The sequence below is a fragment of the Schistocerca gregaria genome, chromosome 2, assembly GCF_023897955.1.
Source record: "Schistocerca gregaria isolate iqSchGreg1 chromosome 2, iqSchGreg1.2, whole genome shotgun sequence".
Classification (NCBI taxonomy): domain Eukaryota; kingdom Metazoa; phylum Arthropoda; class Insecta; order Orthoptera; family Acrididae; genus Schistocerca; species Schistocerca gregaria.
Genome location: NC_064921.1, coordinates 257,497,259 through 257,514,855, shown reverse-complemented (window position 1 = coordinate 257,514,855; position 17,597 = coordinate 257,497,259). Strand labels below are relative to the sequence as shown.

Genomic DNA, 17,597 nt, shown 5'->3' with positions numbered 1-17,597 from the left:
TGTGTGTGTGTGTGTGTGTGTGTGTGTGTGTGTTTTCTAAATCCGATGAAGGCCATTTTGGCTGAAAGCTTGCTTGATTGACAGTCTTTTTGTTGTGTCTACCTACAACTCAACATCTCGGCTTTGTGGTGAGTAGTACTATCAGGGTGTATACTACCCGAGACAACCGGGAGATCTGGGAATTTTTTCATCTGGGAGAAAACCAGGAAAAACCCGGAAATTTTTTTGAATTAGAACCGATATTCTAACAAACTATATTACTGTAGCCCACTATTGCACAACACCATTTCAACAATAAAACACAAACGAGAGAAAAAGACGAAAATAATTTAAATTGCAAAGGAAATGTGCCATATACACACACTGCTCATGCAAGTATCTGCCAACAGCAAAATGTGTCAAAGGCTTTAGGAAGATTACACAATTCTTCATAACAACAGATTGCCTCCGTTGAGTGTGAATTCACAACTGTTTACATTAGATTCATTTTAGCAGTTACAAGTGTGCTCATACGCATGCGCAGTTGAGTCGCATTTGAGCAGTAGATTCTCCCGATTATGGCTACAGGAATGTGGCGGTTGGCTGGGCAAGCAGTCGAAGCAAGCAGCTAGATGCTACCAAGAAAAGGGGGCACCAAATACATAATCTTGAGGATAAAAGCTTTTTTCACAAAGTGCTTAGCATCCAGCGCACATTGGTCTATCGATTATTCATATGATTTTGAAATGCCTCCCTGTTGGTTTTTGAACATTCTTGAACGCATTTTAAGTTGATTTCTGGATGAATCATAAGTTGATTTTTGAATACGTGCCTAGTGTACGTGATGTTTCTGTCAGGAGAATCCTCGTCGCATCAAGAAACAAACTCTCCGCAGATGAAAGGAGACGGGGCTCTTCTAACGAAGCTGAGTAAAGCGAAACGGATGAATGCCAATCGCTGTCTGATTATGTGATTGATTGGGTTTGTGAATCATCAGCGTTGTTATAATTACTAGCAAAATCTATTGATTCAGGTTGCCAGAATGACGACTGACAGGAATAACAGGTGAGAAAGATTACGTATCATCTTCTCGGTGTACCGAAGTAAATGAAATTTAGTAATGACCATTTGTACACTGTCCAGCCAGCAGCCTCTTAAGTTCTGTTCTGGAAGTAGTGCGGAAAACGTGTTGTACGAACATGCAACCACACCTAATCGGAGAATAATCTCAAGATCACTAACCCTGCCAGAATCACAGGTTTAGTTAAGTTAATCGGCGAACAAATTTTGATAATGGCAGGAATATGTACAGAATTGGTGATGACAAGATTGTTTGTTAGAATGAGGAAGGAGAAGAAACGGGGACATCACACAAATTATTGAAGAATAAGACAATTCCAAATCTATATAAAAATTTCATACGACTGCTTTTCGATCTCGTGCTTGAGAAACTGGTGCATGTGAATGAAATGTCATAAACCTTTCTGCTTATAGTAGGCCAAATAGGCATCTGATATTGGTACTTCGTGAATTATATTCTGTCATGTTATAAAAAGGACCATTTGTGCCAAAACACTCTCGTTTATTTGGTGTGTGTTACAAAATTGCTGCAATATTAGAAAGGCCTATTTTATTTTGCCTAGCAGACAGTGACAAAATAGATGTAATCAGATCGATAAACCACACCAGTCTTGGGTATTATTTGCATCAACAGTTTTTTCAGTATTAGATAACGACATTTTGGTTTTTCATGTAGCAAAACGTTTGATGAGGTAATAGATCCTTTCGCATAAAGGAAAGCACGCCATGTAAAGCTTTAGAAAGAAGAGAGAAAAAAAAATGCTATTAGATAAGAGTTGAAGAAATGTGTACTTTCTTGCCTGTCTTTTGTCTTCATTGGTTTTGTGTATCCTATATTTTATTTTATGTCACACGAAACAGCAAGTTATTTAGCTAATAGGCAATAAAGAATACATATTTTCTGAAGAGTTCTTGTTCTCCTGATTACAAATAATCCTATCCGCTATTAATTGCATGTTTTCTTCTTCTTCTTTTTTAAAAAAAAGGGAGGGGGGGGGGGGGGGGGAGCAGGCTGTCAAACCAGCTAAATGGGAGCAGGAGAGGCACCACAGGACATTTTTCAATTTCCACTGTCCTGGATATAGTTTGATGACATCCATTACAAAACATACACGTTTAAATTCCACGGAGCGAAATAGTGATGTTCGACAGAAGAATGCTGTCTTAGGAGGCGTGGCACTGCACATTGGCACACTTAAGCCCAAACAACAGGTCTTATATTTCCTCAAACACACATGTTTTATGTTTCAGATTTTTCAGGAAGATGTGCACTATGAGATGAACATATTTTTGAAATCCCCCCCCTCCCCCCCAGTTAGCAAATATTGTAATTCCGGGGCTGGTGCGCGGAGCAGTCTGAGTTATAGTGCGTAGTCTCCATGTGACCCGTGTTTAGATTTAGTGATTTTGCTGTTCCTCTTTGTTTACTCTCACGTCAAATGAAAACTAAACGGCTGTCTGTGTCTGGGCGCTATCAAGTGAATTAAAATAAATTCACATAATTATGGAAGGCTAAAGTATGTTATTACTTTCATATTTTATTTTATTTCCACCTTTCCGACAGTCCAGCATTAATCGTCTTGCAGAACAATGAAGTTATTTTTGTCTGTTTGCTAAAGAAATTTGATTTTTATTAACCTTTTCGGCAGAGGCAGTCAATTTATTTGAAACGAAATGTTTAATTCCACAGTACTGGCTTTTTTCAACTGTTCGCTGCATTTCAAGTCCACGTTTTCATATTGTGTCACATATGGCATTATGCCTTAATAATGACCCAAACATTAGATAACACAGTACTGGTACTCCAAGAAAATTTACATCTGAATATGGACATACGAATGTGCACTTTAAGCCGAATAATGCATTTTAGTATGGTTCACAAAATTCCCATGGTCTTGGAGTATCCTCTAACGTCTTGTTTCTTTTACAACATAATGTAAGACCTTTTAATGGTTTACACATACATACATACATACATACATACATACATATGGGCTTCCTGCGTCATTGTAGCCGCTCAAGCATGGCGACATCTGTTACCTGGCGCTCTCTGGCAGCTGCTGAAACGAATCTATTTCTAACAGGTTGCGGGGAAAATATTCCAAATGGTTCTTTGAAAAGCGTTACATTCAAAGTAAATTTCCTTTTACACAAGAAGAATTCTGTGGGTGAATGTCCAATGAATTTCTTAAATCACAGGGTGTTTGACTCTCATTCATAAAGCAAATATTTGAGGACGACCATTTACAATATTTTCGAGCCCAGAAGATCAGACATTTATGTCGTTGTCAAAAAATTTTACCGTCGCTTTGTATGATATATCTTAGTGTAACAAGCACAAAAAAATCAACCTTATGTGTGAAAGCTTAGCTTCTCTTGCAGCTTATTAATCTTAGAGACCAATATTATAAGTAAAAGCTTTTATTTTCTTGTAGTAACACTATGTGTATTAATTTAAACCATTACCGTTTCCTGTTTGTGTGTTAGCGCTACTTAACAGTGATGTTGCTTTTGGCTGACTACATCATGTGTCCTATGCCCTGAATATCCGCTGTCATCGGCTGGCGAGATCACATGACATGAACTATGACTGGCTTACAAAAGCGCATCGCAGACTCAGTTGCAATTATTCGGAAAGTAACAGGCGGTGTTTGGTGGAATTCCAATGTATACTTCTGTAATACGAAAATATGGAGCGTACACGTTGCTGCACATCAAAGATATTTCCAAAACGTGTCTTTTTTCCCTGAGTTTCGTAAATTCAACGCCCGTGTATAAAACAAACCATTGCTAGACACCTTAGATCGCGCGGCAGTTGGCCTCTACCTGTTTTTTCCATTCTTCTGTAAATAATTAATGTTAATATTCATGCCTGTCAGCACCTGCCTTCTTTGAAATTGGAATTTTATTTTCTTCTTGAAGTCTGAGGGTGTTTTACCTGTCTCATATCTTGCATACCAAGTGGAATAATTTTGTCATGGCTCCTCTTCCAAGGGTCTTAATAATTTTGAGAGAAATTCATCTATTCGATGGGTCCTGTTTGTACTTTGGTTGTTCAGTGCTGTGTCAAATTCTTCTCGCAGTATCGTATTTCCCATCTCTTGTTCACCTACTCCTTCTCCTCTTTCTATTATCTTTCTATTATCTATTATCTTTTGTTTCACTCTCTATATATGCCTTCCACCTTTCAGTTTTCCTTTCTTTGCTTAGTACTGACTTGCCATCTGAGCTGTTGAAGTTCATACAGTTGCTTCTCTTTCTTCAAAAGTCTATTTAACCTTCCTACACGCAGCATCCACTTTTCCTCCAGTTCTGTTACTTTTACAGCCTTGCATTTGTTATATAGCCATTCCTGCTTAGTCAGTCTGCATTCTCTCTCTTTCATTTCTTAAACATCTATATTCCTTTCTCCTGATTAAAGTGCTGCAGTTTTTTATTTTTTCTCCTTTTGGTAGTTTGAATTCAATGTATCCTGAGTTATCCGAGGATTTCTACTAGGCCATGTCTTTCTACTTGGAATATTTCTACTAGGCCATGTCTTTTCTATTGTGACCCTCTGCTGCCTTCTCTATTTTATCCCTCAAAGCTACCCGTTTGTTTTCTATTGTATTCATTTCCTCTGTTTCAGTCTAATGTTGTCCAAAGCTCACTCTGAAGTCACAGCTGTAGTTTCTCCTTACTTGCAGATGTTTGCAGTACCAGCACAAGGCGCTTGTGCCCAGATTTGTTAACCAACCTGAATGTTTGCCCCTACAACTACTGAAAAGTTGCAGCCCCTCTTCTGAGACTTTGGGTTAGTCTTGCTATCCACAGGTATCCCTTCATTGTGTTGTGAATGGCCTATGATGCAACTACCTGTATTGTTGCAGTCTGTAAGCCCCCGCTCCCCCGCCCCCCCGTGTCAGCAAGATCCATAGTTTTGGGGGGCATTGAAATTAGAATATATTCAACCGACAACTGAGGCTGTAAAAATAAACTGTGATGGCAAACATGTGTTCACAAAATCGATTTTAGAAAAATATTGGCTGATAAGAAAATCTATTGAAAGGTTGGTAGAATACATTAGAAAACATACAGGAGCAGTGCAGATTTGTATAAGTGAAGACTGACATGGAATAAGCATTTGCCCAGCAGTGGATGTTAAACGGTAATGGAGGTTGGTGGTTTTTATTATGATTATTAACAGTGTCTTAATTGACTGGCAGCTTGTGACTGGCTGTTCCCTGAGAAGGTCCAGCAACATAAGAATTGTGTAGCTAGCTGTACGGAAACACTAAAAGTGAACTCTTAGAGGTGATTAAGAGTCCATCAAGAGGGATGTTCAGCTGCCTATTTGCAAGTTCTTGTAGTTGGATGCCACTTTGGCGAGTTGTACCCTTAACCTACCCCAGAAAACGTAATGGGGAAAGGGGATTTACCTGAATGTGGAATCTGAACTACATATCATTCCTGGCATATCTTCACATCATTGGGAGGTGAAGGCTAGTATAAAGGCAGACTGAAAAGTTTCCCTGGGCAGACTGTGATTTGATTCCGCAACCTCTCTGTTTCCAGTTATGTGCATTACCATGAGATCACCAGGCCCAACCTATAGAATTGTCTATCATAAGATTGCCCTCGCATTTCATCTGTTCTCTCCTAAGTAGCATGTTTCCCCCATCCAAAAAGAAGAATCATAATGTAAGAATACAAATGTAATATCTCTACCAGAAACGTCTGTGCCTCAACTCTCCTTAAATCTCGTAGCAAATCTTCATCTAAGATTTTCATCTGATGCATGTGCTCATTTAAGCAAGATACTATCACCGCCCCAGAACATATCCATGTGTGAATTGAACCCCCTTATGCTATTACAGAACATTACCAAGAAACCCTTTTTGCACAGAGTTCTCATAAAATATGCGATAAATGATTGAAATGGAATTACATGGACTAAAAGAAAATTTTAAATTTATTACCTGGTGCTAAACATTTAACTTTACTGTTCTCGGACTTAATTTCAGATTCTTCGTTCACTGCTGCAAATGGGCAGCAGCAACTGCAACAAGATGAGCCAATGGAAACAGAAGCTGGGCAGTTTGAAGATGCTGATTGTGAGCCAGATAATTAAGAACGTTTGTGGCAATTCTTTCCTGCTTTGATTTTGTTGTTCTGTTTGTTTGACTTGTTAACTACATTTTCTCATTTGTTTGTTTATAAACATCACTTCATGAACGTGTTATTCAGGCAAGCAGGAAACAAAATATTCTTGTATTTTAAAGCTAGTTCTTATTTTTTTTTTTTACAGTCTGAAAGACCGAATGTTGGAGTTGATCTCTGTAAAATGGCAGAAAATTCCTTTGTAATAAATTTGTCAATAAAACTATTTTTGTCACTATTTCTTTCTGTCTGGTGTCCTGACAAGCTATATTAAAAAAGTTAGGCTGTGTGTGTGTGTGTGTGTGTGTGTGTGTGTGTGTGTGTGTGTGTGTGCGTGTGTGTGCGTGTGTGCGCGCGCGCGCGCGCGAGTGTACACCTGTCCTTTTTTTCCACTAAGGGAAGTCTTTCCGCTCCCGGGATTGGAATGACTCCTTACCCTCTCCCTTAAAACCCACATCCTTTCGTCTTTCCCTCTCCTTCCTGAAGAAGCAACCATCGGTTGCGAAAGCTAGTAATTCTGTGTGTGTGTGTTTTGTTCATTGTGCCTGTCTGCCGGCGCTTTCCCGCTTGGTAAGTCTTGGAATCTTTGTTTTTAATATAAAAACCATATGTATCTGTACACAATTAGTATTTCGTTATCATTCATGTCTGCTAGTTCAATCATAACTTTCTGATTCTAATCTTCTTATCTAGAGGAGTGCATTCCCAATAATAAATTTACTGCGAAGTCAGGCTCCAAAACCATTAACACCCTACCTAACACATTTCTCATTATTAGTTGATTACTTCATTGCCACATAATTATACCTCATATGCTTGCTTCTTATCATCTCATTATTCCATTATCTAAGAAATAAGCACCTGCTTTGCCCCTCACATACAAAAAATGAATCTACAGAAGTAAACTCTGCAGTAACAAATCCTAGTACCATATCGATTGCAAACTTTACTCTCATTACGAAATATGAAATGCTAAAATCATTACTTCACTATATGTGATCATATTACTTTAACTGAAGTCTGAAAAACAATACATACTCAAACTTTGCTTCACTTTTTCAGATATTACCAGTGTCAACTGTTATTTTACTGATGCCAGATGGGCAAAAGCATGACACATCTTAACATGGATGGACAAACCTTTCCATATACAGGGTGTTACAAAAAGGTACGGCCAACTTTCAGGAAACATTCCTCACACACAAATAAAGAAAAGATGTTATGTGGACATGTGTACGGAAACACTTAATTTCCATGTTAGTGCTCATTTTAGTTTCGTCAGTATGTACTGTACTTCCTCGATTCACCGCCAGTTGGCCCAATTGAAGGAAGGTAATGCTGACTTCGATGCTTGTGTTGGCATGCGACTCATTGCTCTACAGTACTAGCATCAAGCACATCAGTACGTAGCATCAACAGGTTAGTGTTCATCACGAACGTGGTTTTGCAGTCAGTGCAATGTTTACAAATGCGGAGTTGGCAGATGCCCATTTGATGTATGGATTAGCATGAGGCAATAGCCATGGCGCGGTACATTTGTATCGAGACAGATTTCCAGAATGAAGGTGTCCCAACAGGAAGACGTTCGAAGCAGTTGATTGGCGTCTTAGGGAGCATGGAACATTCCAGCCTATGAGTCACGACTGGAGAAGACCTAGAATGATGAGGACACCTGCAATGGACGAGGCAATTCTTCGTACAGTTGATGATAACCCTAATGTTAGCATCAGAGAAGTTGCTGCTGTACAAGGTAACGTCGCCCACGTCACTGTATGGAGAGTGCTACGGGAGAACCAGTTGTTTCCGTACCATGTACAGCGTGTGCAGGCACTATCAGCAGCTGATTGGCCTCCACGGGTACACTTCTGCGAATGGTTCATCCAACAATGTGTCAATCCTCATTTCAGTGTAAATGTTCTCTTTACGGATGAGCCTTCATTCCAACGTTATCAAATTGTAAATTTTCACAATCAACATGTGTGGGCAGACGAGAATCCGCACGCAATTGTGCAATCACGTCATCAACACAGATTTTCTGTGAACTTTTGGGCAGGCATTGTTGGTGATGTCCACCTACGCTCGATGGAGCACATTATCATGCTTTCATATGGGATACTCTACCTGTGCTGCTAGGACATGTGCCTTTACAAGTACGACACAACATGTGGTTCATGCACGATGGAGCTCATGCGCATTTCAGTCGAAGTGTTCGTACGCTTCTCAACAACAGATTCGGTGACCAATGGATTGGTAGAGGTGGACCAATTCCATGGCCTCCATGCTCTCCTGACCTCAACTCTCTTGACTTTCGTTTATGCGGGCATTTGAAAGCTCTTGTCTACGCAACCCCGGTACCAAATGTAGAGACTCTTTGTGCTCGTATTGTGGACGGCTGTGATACAATACGCCATTCTCCAGGGCTGCATCAGCGCATCATGGATTCCATGCGATGGATTGTGGGTGCATGTATCCTCGCTAACGGAGGACATTTTGAACATTTCCTGTAACAAAGTGTTTGAAGTCACGCTGGTACGTTCTGTTGCTGTGTGTTTCCATTCCGTGAATAATGTGATTTGAAGAGAAGTAATAAAATGAGCTCTAACATGGAAAGTAAGTGTTTCCGGACACATGTCCAAATAACATATTTTCTTCCTTTGTGTGTGAGGAATAGTTCCTGAAAGTTTGGCCGTACCTTTTTGTAACACCCTGTATATGCTGGCAGGCCAAAGCTTTGGTGTTAAAAGACAACCAATCACTGACATGTAGAAGCCACACTACATTATGTCATCAGGAATTGGGAATCACAATCTGAGGAGCAGTATGTGAACAGTTTATAGACTTTGCCACTTTGGAAATGTTTCCAACCCTGCCTTGAAAGCTAATAATCATGCCTTTTTGGATGTCAGACAAATCACCCCTTTTCCACATTATTACAGTGACTGCACTGTTTACCAAGTGCGCCCCCCCCCCCCCCCCCCCCCACACACACACACACACACACACACACACACACACACACACACACACACACACACACACTCTCTATATACTCTCCATTGCTAGCGCTGCCACCTGCAGTCTGTGATTGGTTACTGCACGTTGATGTCCAACATAGGCTGCTGTCACATTAATGTAGCTGAACTGTGTATAATAAAGGTTATGGGCCAGACTGTTAATCTCATCTCTTAGAATTAGGCAGGGTTCTGTGGCAACCAAGGAAACTGTTATTAACTTCCTAGGTAAAAAAAATTAATACCAACCTTAGTTATCCATAATGAAGTATTGTCTTAGAAAGCTACACAAATATTCAATGAAATCTTGATTATATTTCAATGTGGAGCAAAGACTGGCAACTTTCTTTAAATATTCATAAATGTAAAGCAGTGCACTTTACAAACTGCAGAAATGTAATATCCTATGACTACGCTATTGCTATGTTTAGCATTGCTGGCTGGCATACTGAGGGTTGTCAATTCAAACCGGATCACTAGCAATTATTTGTCTGGAATTTATCAGTTCTGGAAGGTGTAGTGTAACATCAGAGTCTTTGGGATAGCATGTTCCACTATTATTCTCTCAGGCCAACAAAAGATGTTCGCGAGAGTTGAAGACGTATTTTTAAATAGTTAGTAAATCATGTTCTACTATGTTCACTTTTTTGTTGAAATATGTGCAGAGATAAGGAAAAAAGTGTGGGCAGGGGACACTAACAAAATTCAACGTCTCCACCTGCTGTGAAGGAGTCACTTATGCTTTGGCATTGTGGCTTAGCAGTGTGTTAGGAGGCACAGAGAAGAGGCACTGCCTACAGTGTTAACAGCTACAAAGAGGCATCTGATATGTTCTTTTCTTAAACACCTTTCTAATATGTTCTTTTATGTGAGGTTATGTGTGTCACTTGTTTTACATTGTTTTGACCTATGAGAGATCTGTTCACCTAGTAAAACACTGGAGCAACAAAATATATAGGAGTCACTGAAAAGAGGTTTACTTCGTTTAGTAGCCAGTTCGTGTAGAATGCTCACTTACAGGCTCCAATTTACTGCACAAAGAAACAAATTCAATGCGGCCAGCACTAGTGAAACTGCAGAGTAAGTCCACATTGTCAAGAAATCAAGAAGTAGTCAACCGTAAACATTAAATGTGATTGGTTGAAGCTACTGAGTGACAGACTGATCATTAAGTGGAAAGCTGCAAAAAAAATTATAGTTCACTTCTAAGATACCCAAAATTTCTTATATTTGTGGCCTAGTAGCTGGAGACATAAGCCAAATGTGTGTGTGAATTATAAGAGTTCTACTTCTGAGGAAGGACTTCTTCCGAACGCCTTCTGAGGAAGGACTTCTTCTGAAAGCTTGTTATTTCAGATATTTTCACTGTGCCTGCTTGCAACTCATTGTAGCCTCTATGTAGTAATTAACAATCTATCCTTTCCATATGGTTATTCCATCCTGGATTTTCCATTGTTTGATTTGTAACGTTTCTGTATACTATAATATTCAATGTTTGTATAAATAGTCACATTCTCCATCCACGAGTTCGATTCTGTCTTATGTTTGTGTTCATAATGAATGTGCTTTCAGTGCTGAATCTCATACTTCTGTGACAAACCTGTTTTCGGATTTGAACTTGAGTGTGGTTACAACATGACAACACCAGTGAGTCATAATCAGAATTAGTCAATTCATACAAATATCTGGATGTTAATTGGTGGAGAATGTGGGAAACTGACTGATCACGTAGGTTCAGTTGTAGGTAAAGCCACTGATTGCTTACCAGAGAACTGAAGTGTGTGGGACCCAAACCAAATAGGAAAAACAGATTACATCTACTACGAAGGGCGACACAAATGGACACAGATTTTATTCGATCCACAAAAGAATACCACACAAATACTGGAAAAATCTTAACAGACAATTCTCGAAGACAGACATTAATTGTCTTGTGAAAAGCTACTTTCAAAATTTGAAGATTCAGTATTGAGTGAGAAATTCAGGAACAAACCCCTACGTATCAATTCCATAGTGAGAGGAAAACGAAGATTAAACTAATTACAGCACACAAAGAGTCATTCAATTATCGATGCTTCTTGTGCTCAACAAATGCATAGAATGGGAAGATATATTTACATGGTAGAATGGGAACCACTTCATATTGGGTTGTAGAGTATCTAGAAAGAACCACATTATATATATACAAATTAATGGTGCAAAACACTCATTTAATGGTAGTTACTGTATTGCAGGCACTTCTCATTCAGAAGTAATACCAGAAAACAATTCATTTAAAGTAAAAAGTATTGTTGTTTATTCGATTAACTTCAGTGCAAACCATGTTTTATCATTCCTGTGGAAGTAGGTGCACTAAATTGATTCAGAATTAAAGAATTCATTTTTGTTGAATCCTCCGTTGCAGTGATTTCTCCATTAGTCTATCATTTAGCAAGATGGGAGCATTTTGATTTTTTTGTTTCCTTGAAAATTTTCAACAGTGTGTAAAACTACACATCACACAGTTGAGAAAGTGGACAAATATTGTGACCATTGGACACTATGCATCTGCAGTACACTTGGGACTGTTTGATCAACAAATACACCAGGAAAAACTGAAGAGTCACATAATATACAGTCAAATTTCACAGGGAGGAAAGCATGAAGAAATTTGACAAGCTGCACCACTGAAGATGCTGTTTGATGAGTGCTCTTACATTTCTAAAAGATGTCATGCCCAGAACATTGTACAAAACTATGCTAAAGTCAAACATCACATTGACTCTGCAGTAGCCAGGAGAATTAAGAATCAGGCCAGCATTACCTTGTTACTTGAGAGGGTGCATTTACCTGCCGATTCTTGAGCAAAACTCGCAGCAGCTATTTAGACTACATTTACAATTGGCCAATCATTTTTTGACAAACCGTCACTGGAGGCCCCGTGCAAGACAGTCATCAATCTCACCGACATGGAGTTAAGGGGCAGTACTGTTTCAGTTCTGAAGGGACTTAACTTTGCTTCCACTCACATCAGTTGCAGACACCGTCAGTGCAGTTGAACATATTGCGCTGTGACTACCACCTGTAGCAGCTGAATAAGTACTTCATGAAACCTGTCGTGCTCTGATGAGAACTAAACCCATGAAGTTGAACATCACCAGCATGGAGAGGGTGGCTATTTGGGACATGAGAGAGTGCTCCAAGATAGTTGTCTTACCTATGACAAAGCTAATGCTACTATTGTTCTTTCCCCACAAGGACTACACTGAGAAGATGCAGAGGCTGCTGGATGATGACCCCTACACGAAGATCAAGACTGTCCCCACAAAGAAGATGGAGAACAAGACTAGGGGTCTTCTCAAGGACACGGGTTTAGCAGACGGTGTTGCCAGTAAACTGTTAACTCAAGGGCCTGTAACGCCAAGCCTTTATGAATTCCCTAAAATCCACAAGATGGGGTGCCATTGTCAGCAACATTAGGACACCTACATATTTGCTGACAAAAACCTGATGGAAGTGCCAAGCCCTTATGTGGATAAATGCCCTCATCACAACCACAATTCTGTAAATTTTATAAATAGCCTTGACAACTTCAGAGTGAAAGACTCAGATATCCTGGTAAGTTTGATGTCATTTTGTTATTCACCAGGGTACTTCTACGAGAGTCTCTAAAACTTATTGGTCAGAAATTTGGTGAGAAAACCGCAAGTGTCTTCAAGTATGTCCTAACCTCCACGTATTTTCTGTTTAATGGAGAATACTTTGAACAAACGGAAGGAGTCACACTGTGCAGCACACTCTCACATGTAGTTGCGAATTTATGTATGGAGTGCTCTGAGGAGGAGGCCCTGGCATCATCCAAATGGAAACCCATACAATTTTCACATTATATGGACGGAAGATTCGTTAGTTGGTTGGTTGGGGATATAAAGGGACGAAACTACAGCGTCATCAGTCCCCTTTTCCTAATGGAAGCAAGGCTCAAGGTACAAAAACACCCAGAGTACATTTGAGAAAGTAAATGGGGGAAAAGGAATGGGGAACCACACCTAAAATGAAAACAAATGGAACGAACAAAAAAAACGGGGAAAACATACACCACAAGGAAAATCAGAAGGAGGTATTAAAACCATAGAGCAGATGGTCTGGGCTGGCAGATCACAATAATAAAAGAGGATAAACCAGCCACTCTGCAACACATTAAAATGTCCACCCTAAAAAGACAAGGCAGGATGAACACATGTAGGGAAAGGACAACCACCAAGACAACAAATGCAAAGAAAGTGCAACAGATTTAAAATGGAGGGAGCGTGGCGGTCTCAGAGAGAAAGCTAAATGCCCTCCCTTAGATGGTTGATAAAAAAAACCCTCATGAATAAAACGTAAAATTAAATCTGCTGTTGAGGCATTGTTGCCCAACACTGAAGGTAGGGTGCTGAGAAGACTAAAAGTCCGCCGCAGAGGGGCTAAAAGTGGACACTCCAGCAAAATGTGGACGACAGTCATATGTGAGCCACAGTGGCATCGAGATGGATCCTCATGACGGATGAGTTGGCCATATTATGGCCAATGTGGAGCTGGCAGAGAACCACAGAGTGCCTGCGAGAGGCCCACATGGAGGACTTCCCCTCATTCGTAGTCTCCTTAATAGCACACAGTTTGTTGTGCGTGCTGAGATTATGCCATTCCGTCTCCCAAAGCTCAAAACCCTGCAGCGTAATAATGATCGCAGGTCAGTTACGGGGATGCGGTTTCCGTGTAGTCTGTTTGGCCAGCAGTCGACAAGTTTATTTCCTGGGATCCTGATGTGGCCTGGGTCCACACAAACACCACGGAACGACTGGACTGCTCCAGGGCATAGATGGATTCCTGGATGGTCACTACCAAAGGATGGCGGGGGTAGCACTGGTCGATAACTTGTGGACTGCTCAAGGAGTCAGTACAGAGAAGAAACGACTCGCCGGGGCATGAACGGATGCTCTCAAGAGCATGAGAAATGGCCCCCAGCTCTGCAGTGGAAACACTGCAGCCATCTGGCAAGGAGTGCTGTTCAATAAGTCCTCCATGAACATACACAAAGCCAACATGACCTTCAGCCACTGAGCTGTCGGGAGTAAACCACTTCATGGTCCCACTACATGTCAAGAATCAAGAGGAAGTGACAGCATTGAGCCATGGGGTGAACTGAGTCCTTATTGCCATGTGAAAGGTCCAGGCAAAACCGCGGTCTGGGGGTACACCATAGAGGTGTACATGAATGGACCTCAAGGAGAGGTGGTAACAGAAAGGACTCCAGTTCTAACAGAAGGGACTGGACGCGAACTGCAATCTGAGCTGCTCTACTGATGCCGTAGATGAACGGTGTACATGAATGGACCTCAAGGAGAGGTGGTAACAGAAAGGACTCCAGTTCTAACAGAAGGGACTGGACGCGAACTGCAATCTGAGCTGCTCTACTGATGCCGTAGATGAACTACCGTGGTTGGGAAAAGGAAATGGTAATTCGGATGTGCAGGAGAACTATGAATGTGTGCAACGTAACTGGTGAGCAGTTGTGCACGTCTGACCTTCAATGGACGGCCTCCGGCCTCCACCAGGACGCTGGTCACCGGACTCGTCTTGAAAGCTACCATTGCCAGTCAAACACCACAGTGGTGCACTGGATCAGGTAAACACAAAGCTGAGGGTGCCGGCCAATCATAAACCAGACTCCCATAGTCAAGGCAGGATTGAACAAGGGCTCTGTAGAGCTGAAGCAGTGTAGAGCGATCTGCAACTCAATACAGAACCCTGTGGAACTCCATTCTACTGGATATCGGGGAAACTATTGAAGGTACCAACTTGAACACGGAAAGTACCGAGCGATGGGAAATTTTGGATAAAAACTGGGAACGGGCCCCGGAGATCCCACTCATATAATGTGGCAAGGATATGATGTTGCCCGGTCATGTCTTAAGCTTTTTGTAAATCAAAAAAAGGCAGCAATCAGGTGATGGTATTTGGAAAAGGATGTCAGATGGCAGACTTGAGGGAATTAAATTATCGGTGGTTGAATGACCCTGGTGGAAACTGCCCTGACATGGAGCCAGTAGGCCACGTGACCCCACGACCCAACACAACCTCAGACGCACCATACATTCTAACAGCTTACAATGAACATTGGTGAGGCTAATGGACCAGTAGCTATCCACATCAAGTGGGTATTTGCCGGGTTTGAGCACTGGAACGATGGTGTTCTCTGCCCATTATCATGGAAAGACGCCATCACACCAGATCCGGTTGAAGATGACAAGAGATGTCGCTTGTAATCGGGAGAGGTGTTTGATCATCTGACTGTGGATCCGATCTGGCCAAGGAGCTGTATTGGGATAATGTGCAAGGACGGTGAGGAGCTCCCACTCTGTAAATGGAGCATTATAGGGTTCACTATGACATTCAGTGAATGAGAGGGCTTTCCTTTCCATCCGCTGTCTGAGGATGCGAAATGCTGGGGAATAATTCACCAACGTGGAGGCTCAAGCACAGTGCTCAGCAAAGTGCTCGGCAATTTCGTTAATGCCAGTGACACCTGTAGGGGTCTGATAGTCAGAAACGCGTCTGATCTTCGTCCGAAATTGGGAAGGTGACATACGGCACCCAAAAATGGTCAAGACGTACCGCTCCCATCATTCCTGTTTCCGTCTTTTTATAAGGCGGCAAATGCGGACACAGAACCATTTAAAAGACATTAGGTGCTCTAGGGAAGGGTGCTGCTTATGTCGCTGTACAGCTCGCCGATGCTCTTTAATTGCCTCAGTGATATTTGACGACCACCAATGTACTGACTTTTGCCAGGGACACCCTAAAGAACAAGGGATCATATTTTTTGCCGCAGAAATGATCGTTCTCGTGACCCGCTCAACTACCACATCGATGGTACCATGTGGGGGAGAGTCAACAGTGACAGCTGAGGTGAAAGCTTCCCATTCTGCCTAGTTTAAAGCACAGCTTGGTAGACGTCCAGGGGAATGGCGCTGTGGGAGGACAGGAAGATGGGAAAGTGGTTACTACCACACAAGTCATCGTGGGCTCTCCAGTGGACAGATAGGAGAAGTCCTAGTCTGCTGAGGGATAAATCAATGGCCAAGTAAGCGCCATGAGCCACATTGAAATGTGTGTGTGTGGGGGGGGGGGGGGGGGGGGGGGGGCGTATTTAAGAGGTATTAGTTGAGTTGAAACAGAAAAGTTCTAAAATCTCTACCTCAGCCACTAAGCACAATGCCACCCCACAAGGGGTTATGGGCGTTAAAATTTCCTAAAAGTAGGAAAGGTTTAGCGAGTTGATGAATCAGTGCAACAATGCATTCAGGGGTGCTGCACCATCTGGAGGAAGATATATGTTGTAGACAGTAATTTCATTCATTGTCCTTACTCTGACAGTCACAGTTTCGAGAGGGGTTTGAAGCGGGCACAGGTTCACTGCATACTGCGTTCAGGATATAGACACAACTCCACCTGACACTCTAATATAGTCGCTATGGTTCTTGTAATATCCCATATAGCTGTGGAGAGAAGGGGTCTGCATTAACAGGAACCATGTTTCCTGGAAGGCAATGCAGAAAGCAGGTGTATAGTTGCCATAGCTCAGCCAAGTGGTGGAAAAAACTGCAGCAATTTCACTGGAGGATGATGTTATCATGAAGCTGGGAAGGCATGAAGCACACGAGGAAGCAGGTTACACCTCAGGGTCACCTGCTGCCACTGATTGAGGAATTGTATCCATTCCTATTGAGGATGAGTCATCAGTGAGATCCTGGTCTTCAGGAGACACTAAGATCTCCACCTCATCCTCAGGTGCAGAATTGGTAGGGAGTGGTGGTTTTGGGACCACTGGAGGGGCCTTTTACTTAGCAGACTTCTTTGTTTGCTTGCCCTCTCGCTTCTCTTTAGGCTCTTGCTGGGAGCACTTCTCCGAAGTAGCTTCAGGCACGGAGGAAAACCGTGAAGCTCTTCCTCCAGCAGCTTTTGGTTCCTTTAGCCACTGGCGAGTGTCTGCTGTGGCATTAGTGGAGGCCTTTGGAAAGAGGGACCCAATGGACCCCTTCTGCACAAGAGGAGCTGGAGGAGGCTGTTGTTTCTCCCACTGGGGAGAGGGGACCGATGTCTGCTGTGTTTGGGGAGGCCTTGCTCCCAGAGTAGGTACTTTGGGAGCAATGGAAGGAGATTTTCCCTTACTGCCAAGGGGGTGGATGTATTCTGGAAGCCCGGATAGCCCACTGTTTGCGGCACAGAGTGTGGTACGATTGGTACTTGTGACGGTGATGATAATGTAGCTGAAGCATATGTGGACGTCAACCGAACGGGATGTAATCGTTCAAATTTACATTTAGCTTTTTGGTAAGTGAACCAGACCAGGGTCTTTCACTCCAT

At 41.9% G+C, this 17,597-nt stretch overlaps 1 protein-coding gene across 1 annotated transcript in view; it reads left to right on the top strand.

The window, feature by feature from the left end:
• Positions 1–6,436, top strand: part of LOC126336817 (methylosome subunit pICln) — a 55,716-nt gene extending 49,280 nt beyond the window's left edge. The window contains exon 5 of the mRNA XM_050000876.1: positions 6,063–6,436. Within this exon, the coding sequence (XP_049856833.1) occupies positions 6,063–6,169 (107 nt within the window). The 3' untranslated portion in view covers positions 6,170–6,436. The remainder of the gene's footprint in view (positions 1–6,062) is intronic.
• Positions 6,437–17,597: the final 11,161 nt, after the last annotated feature.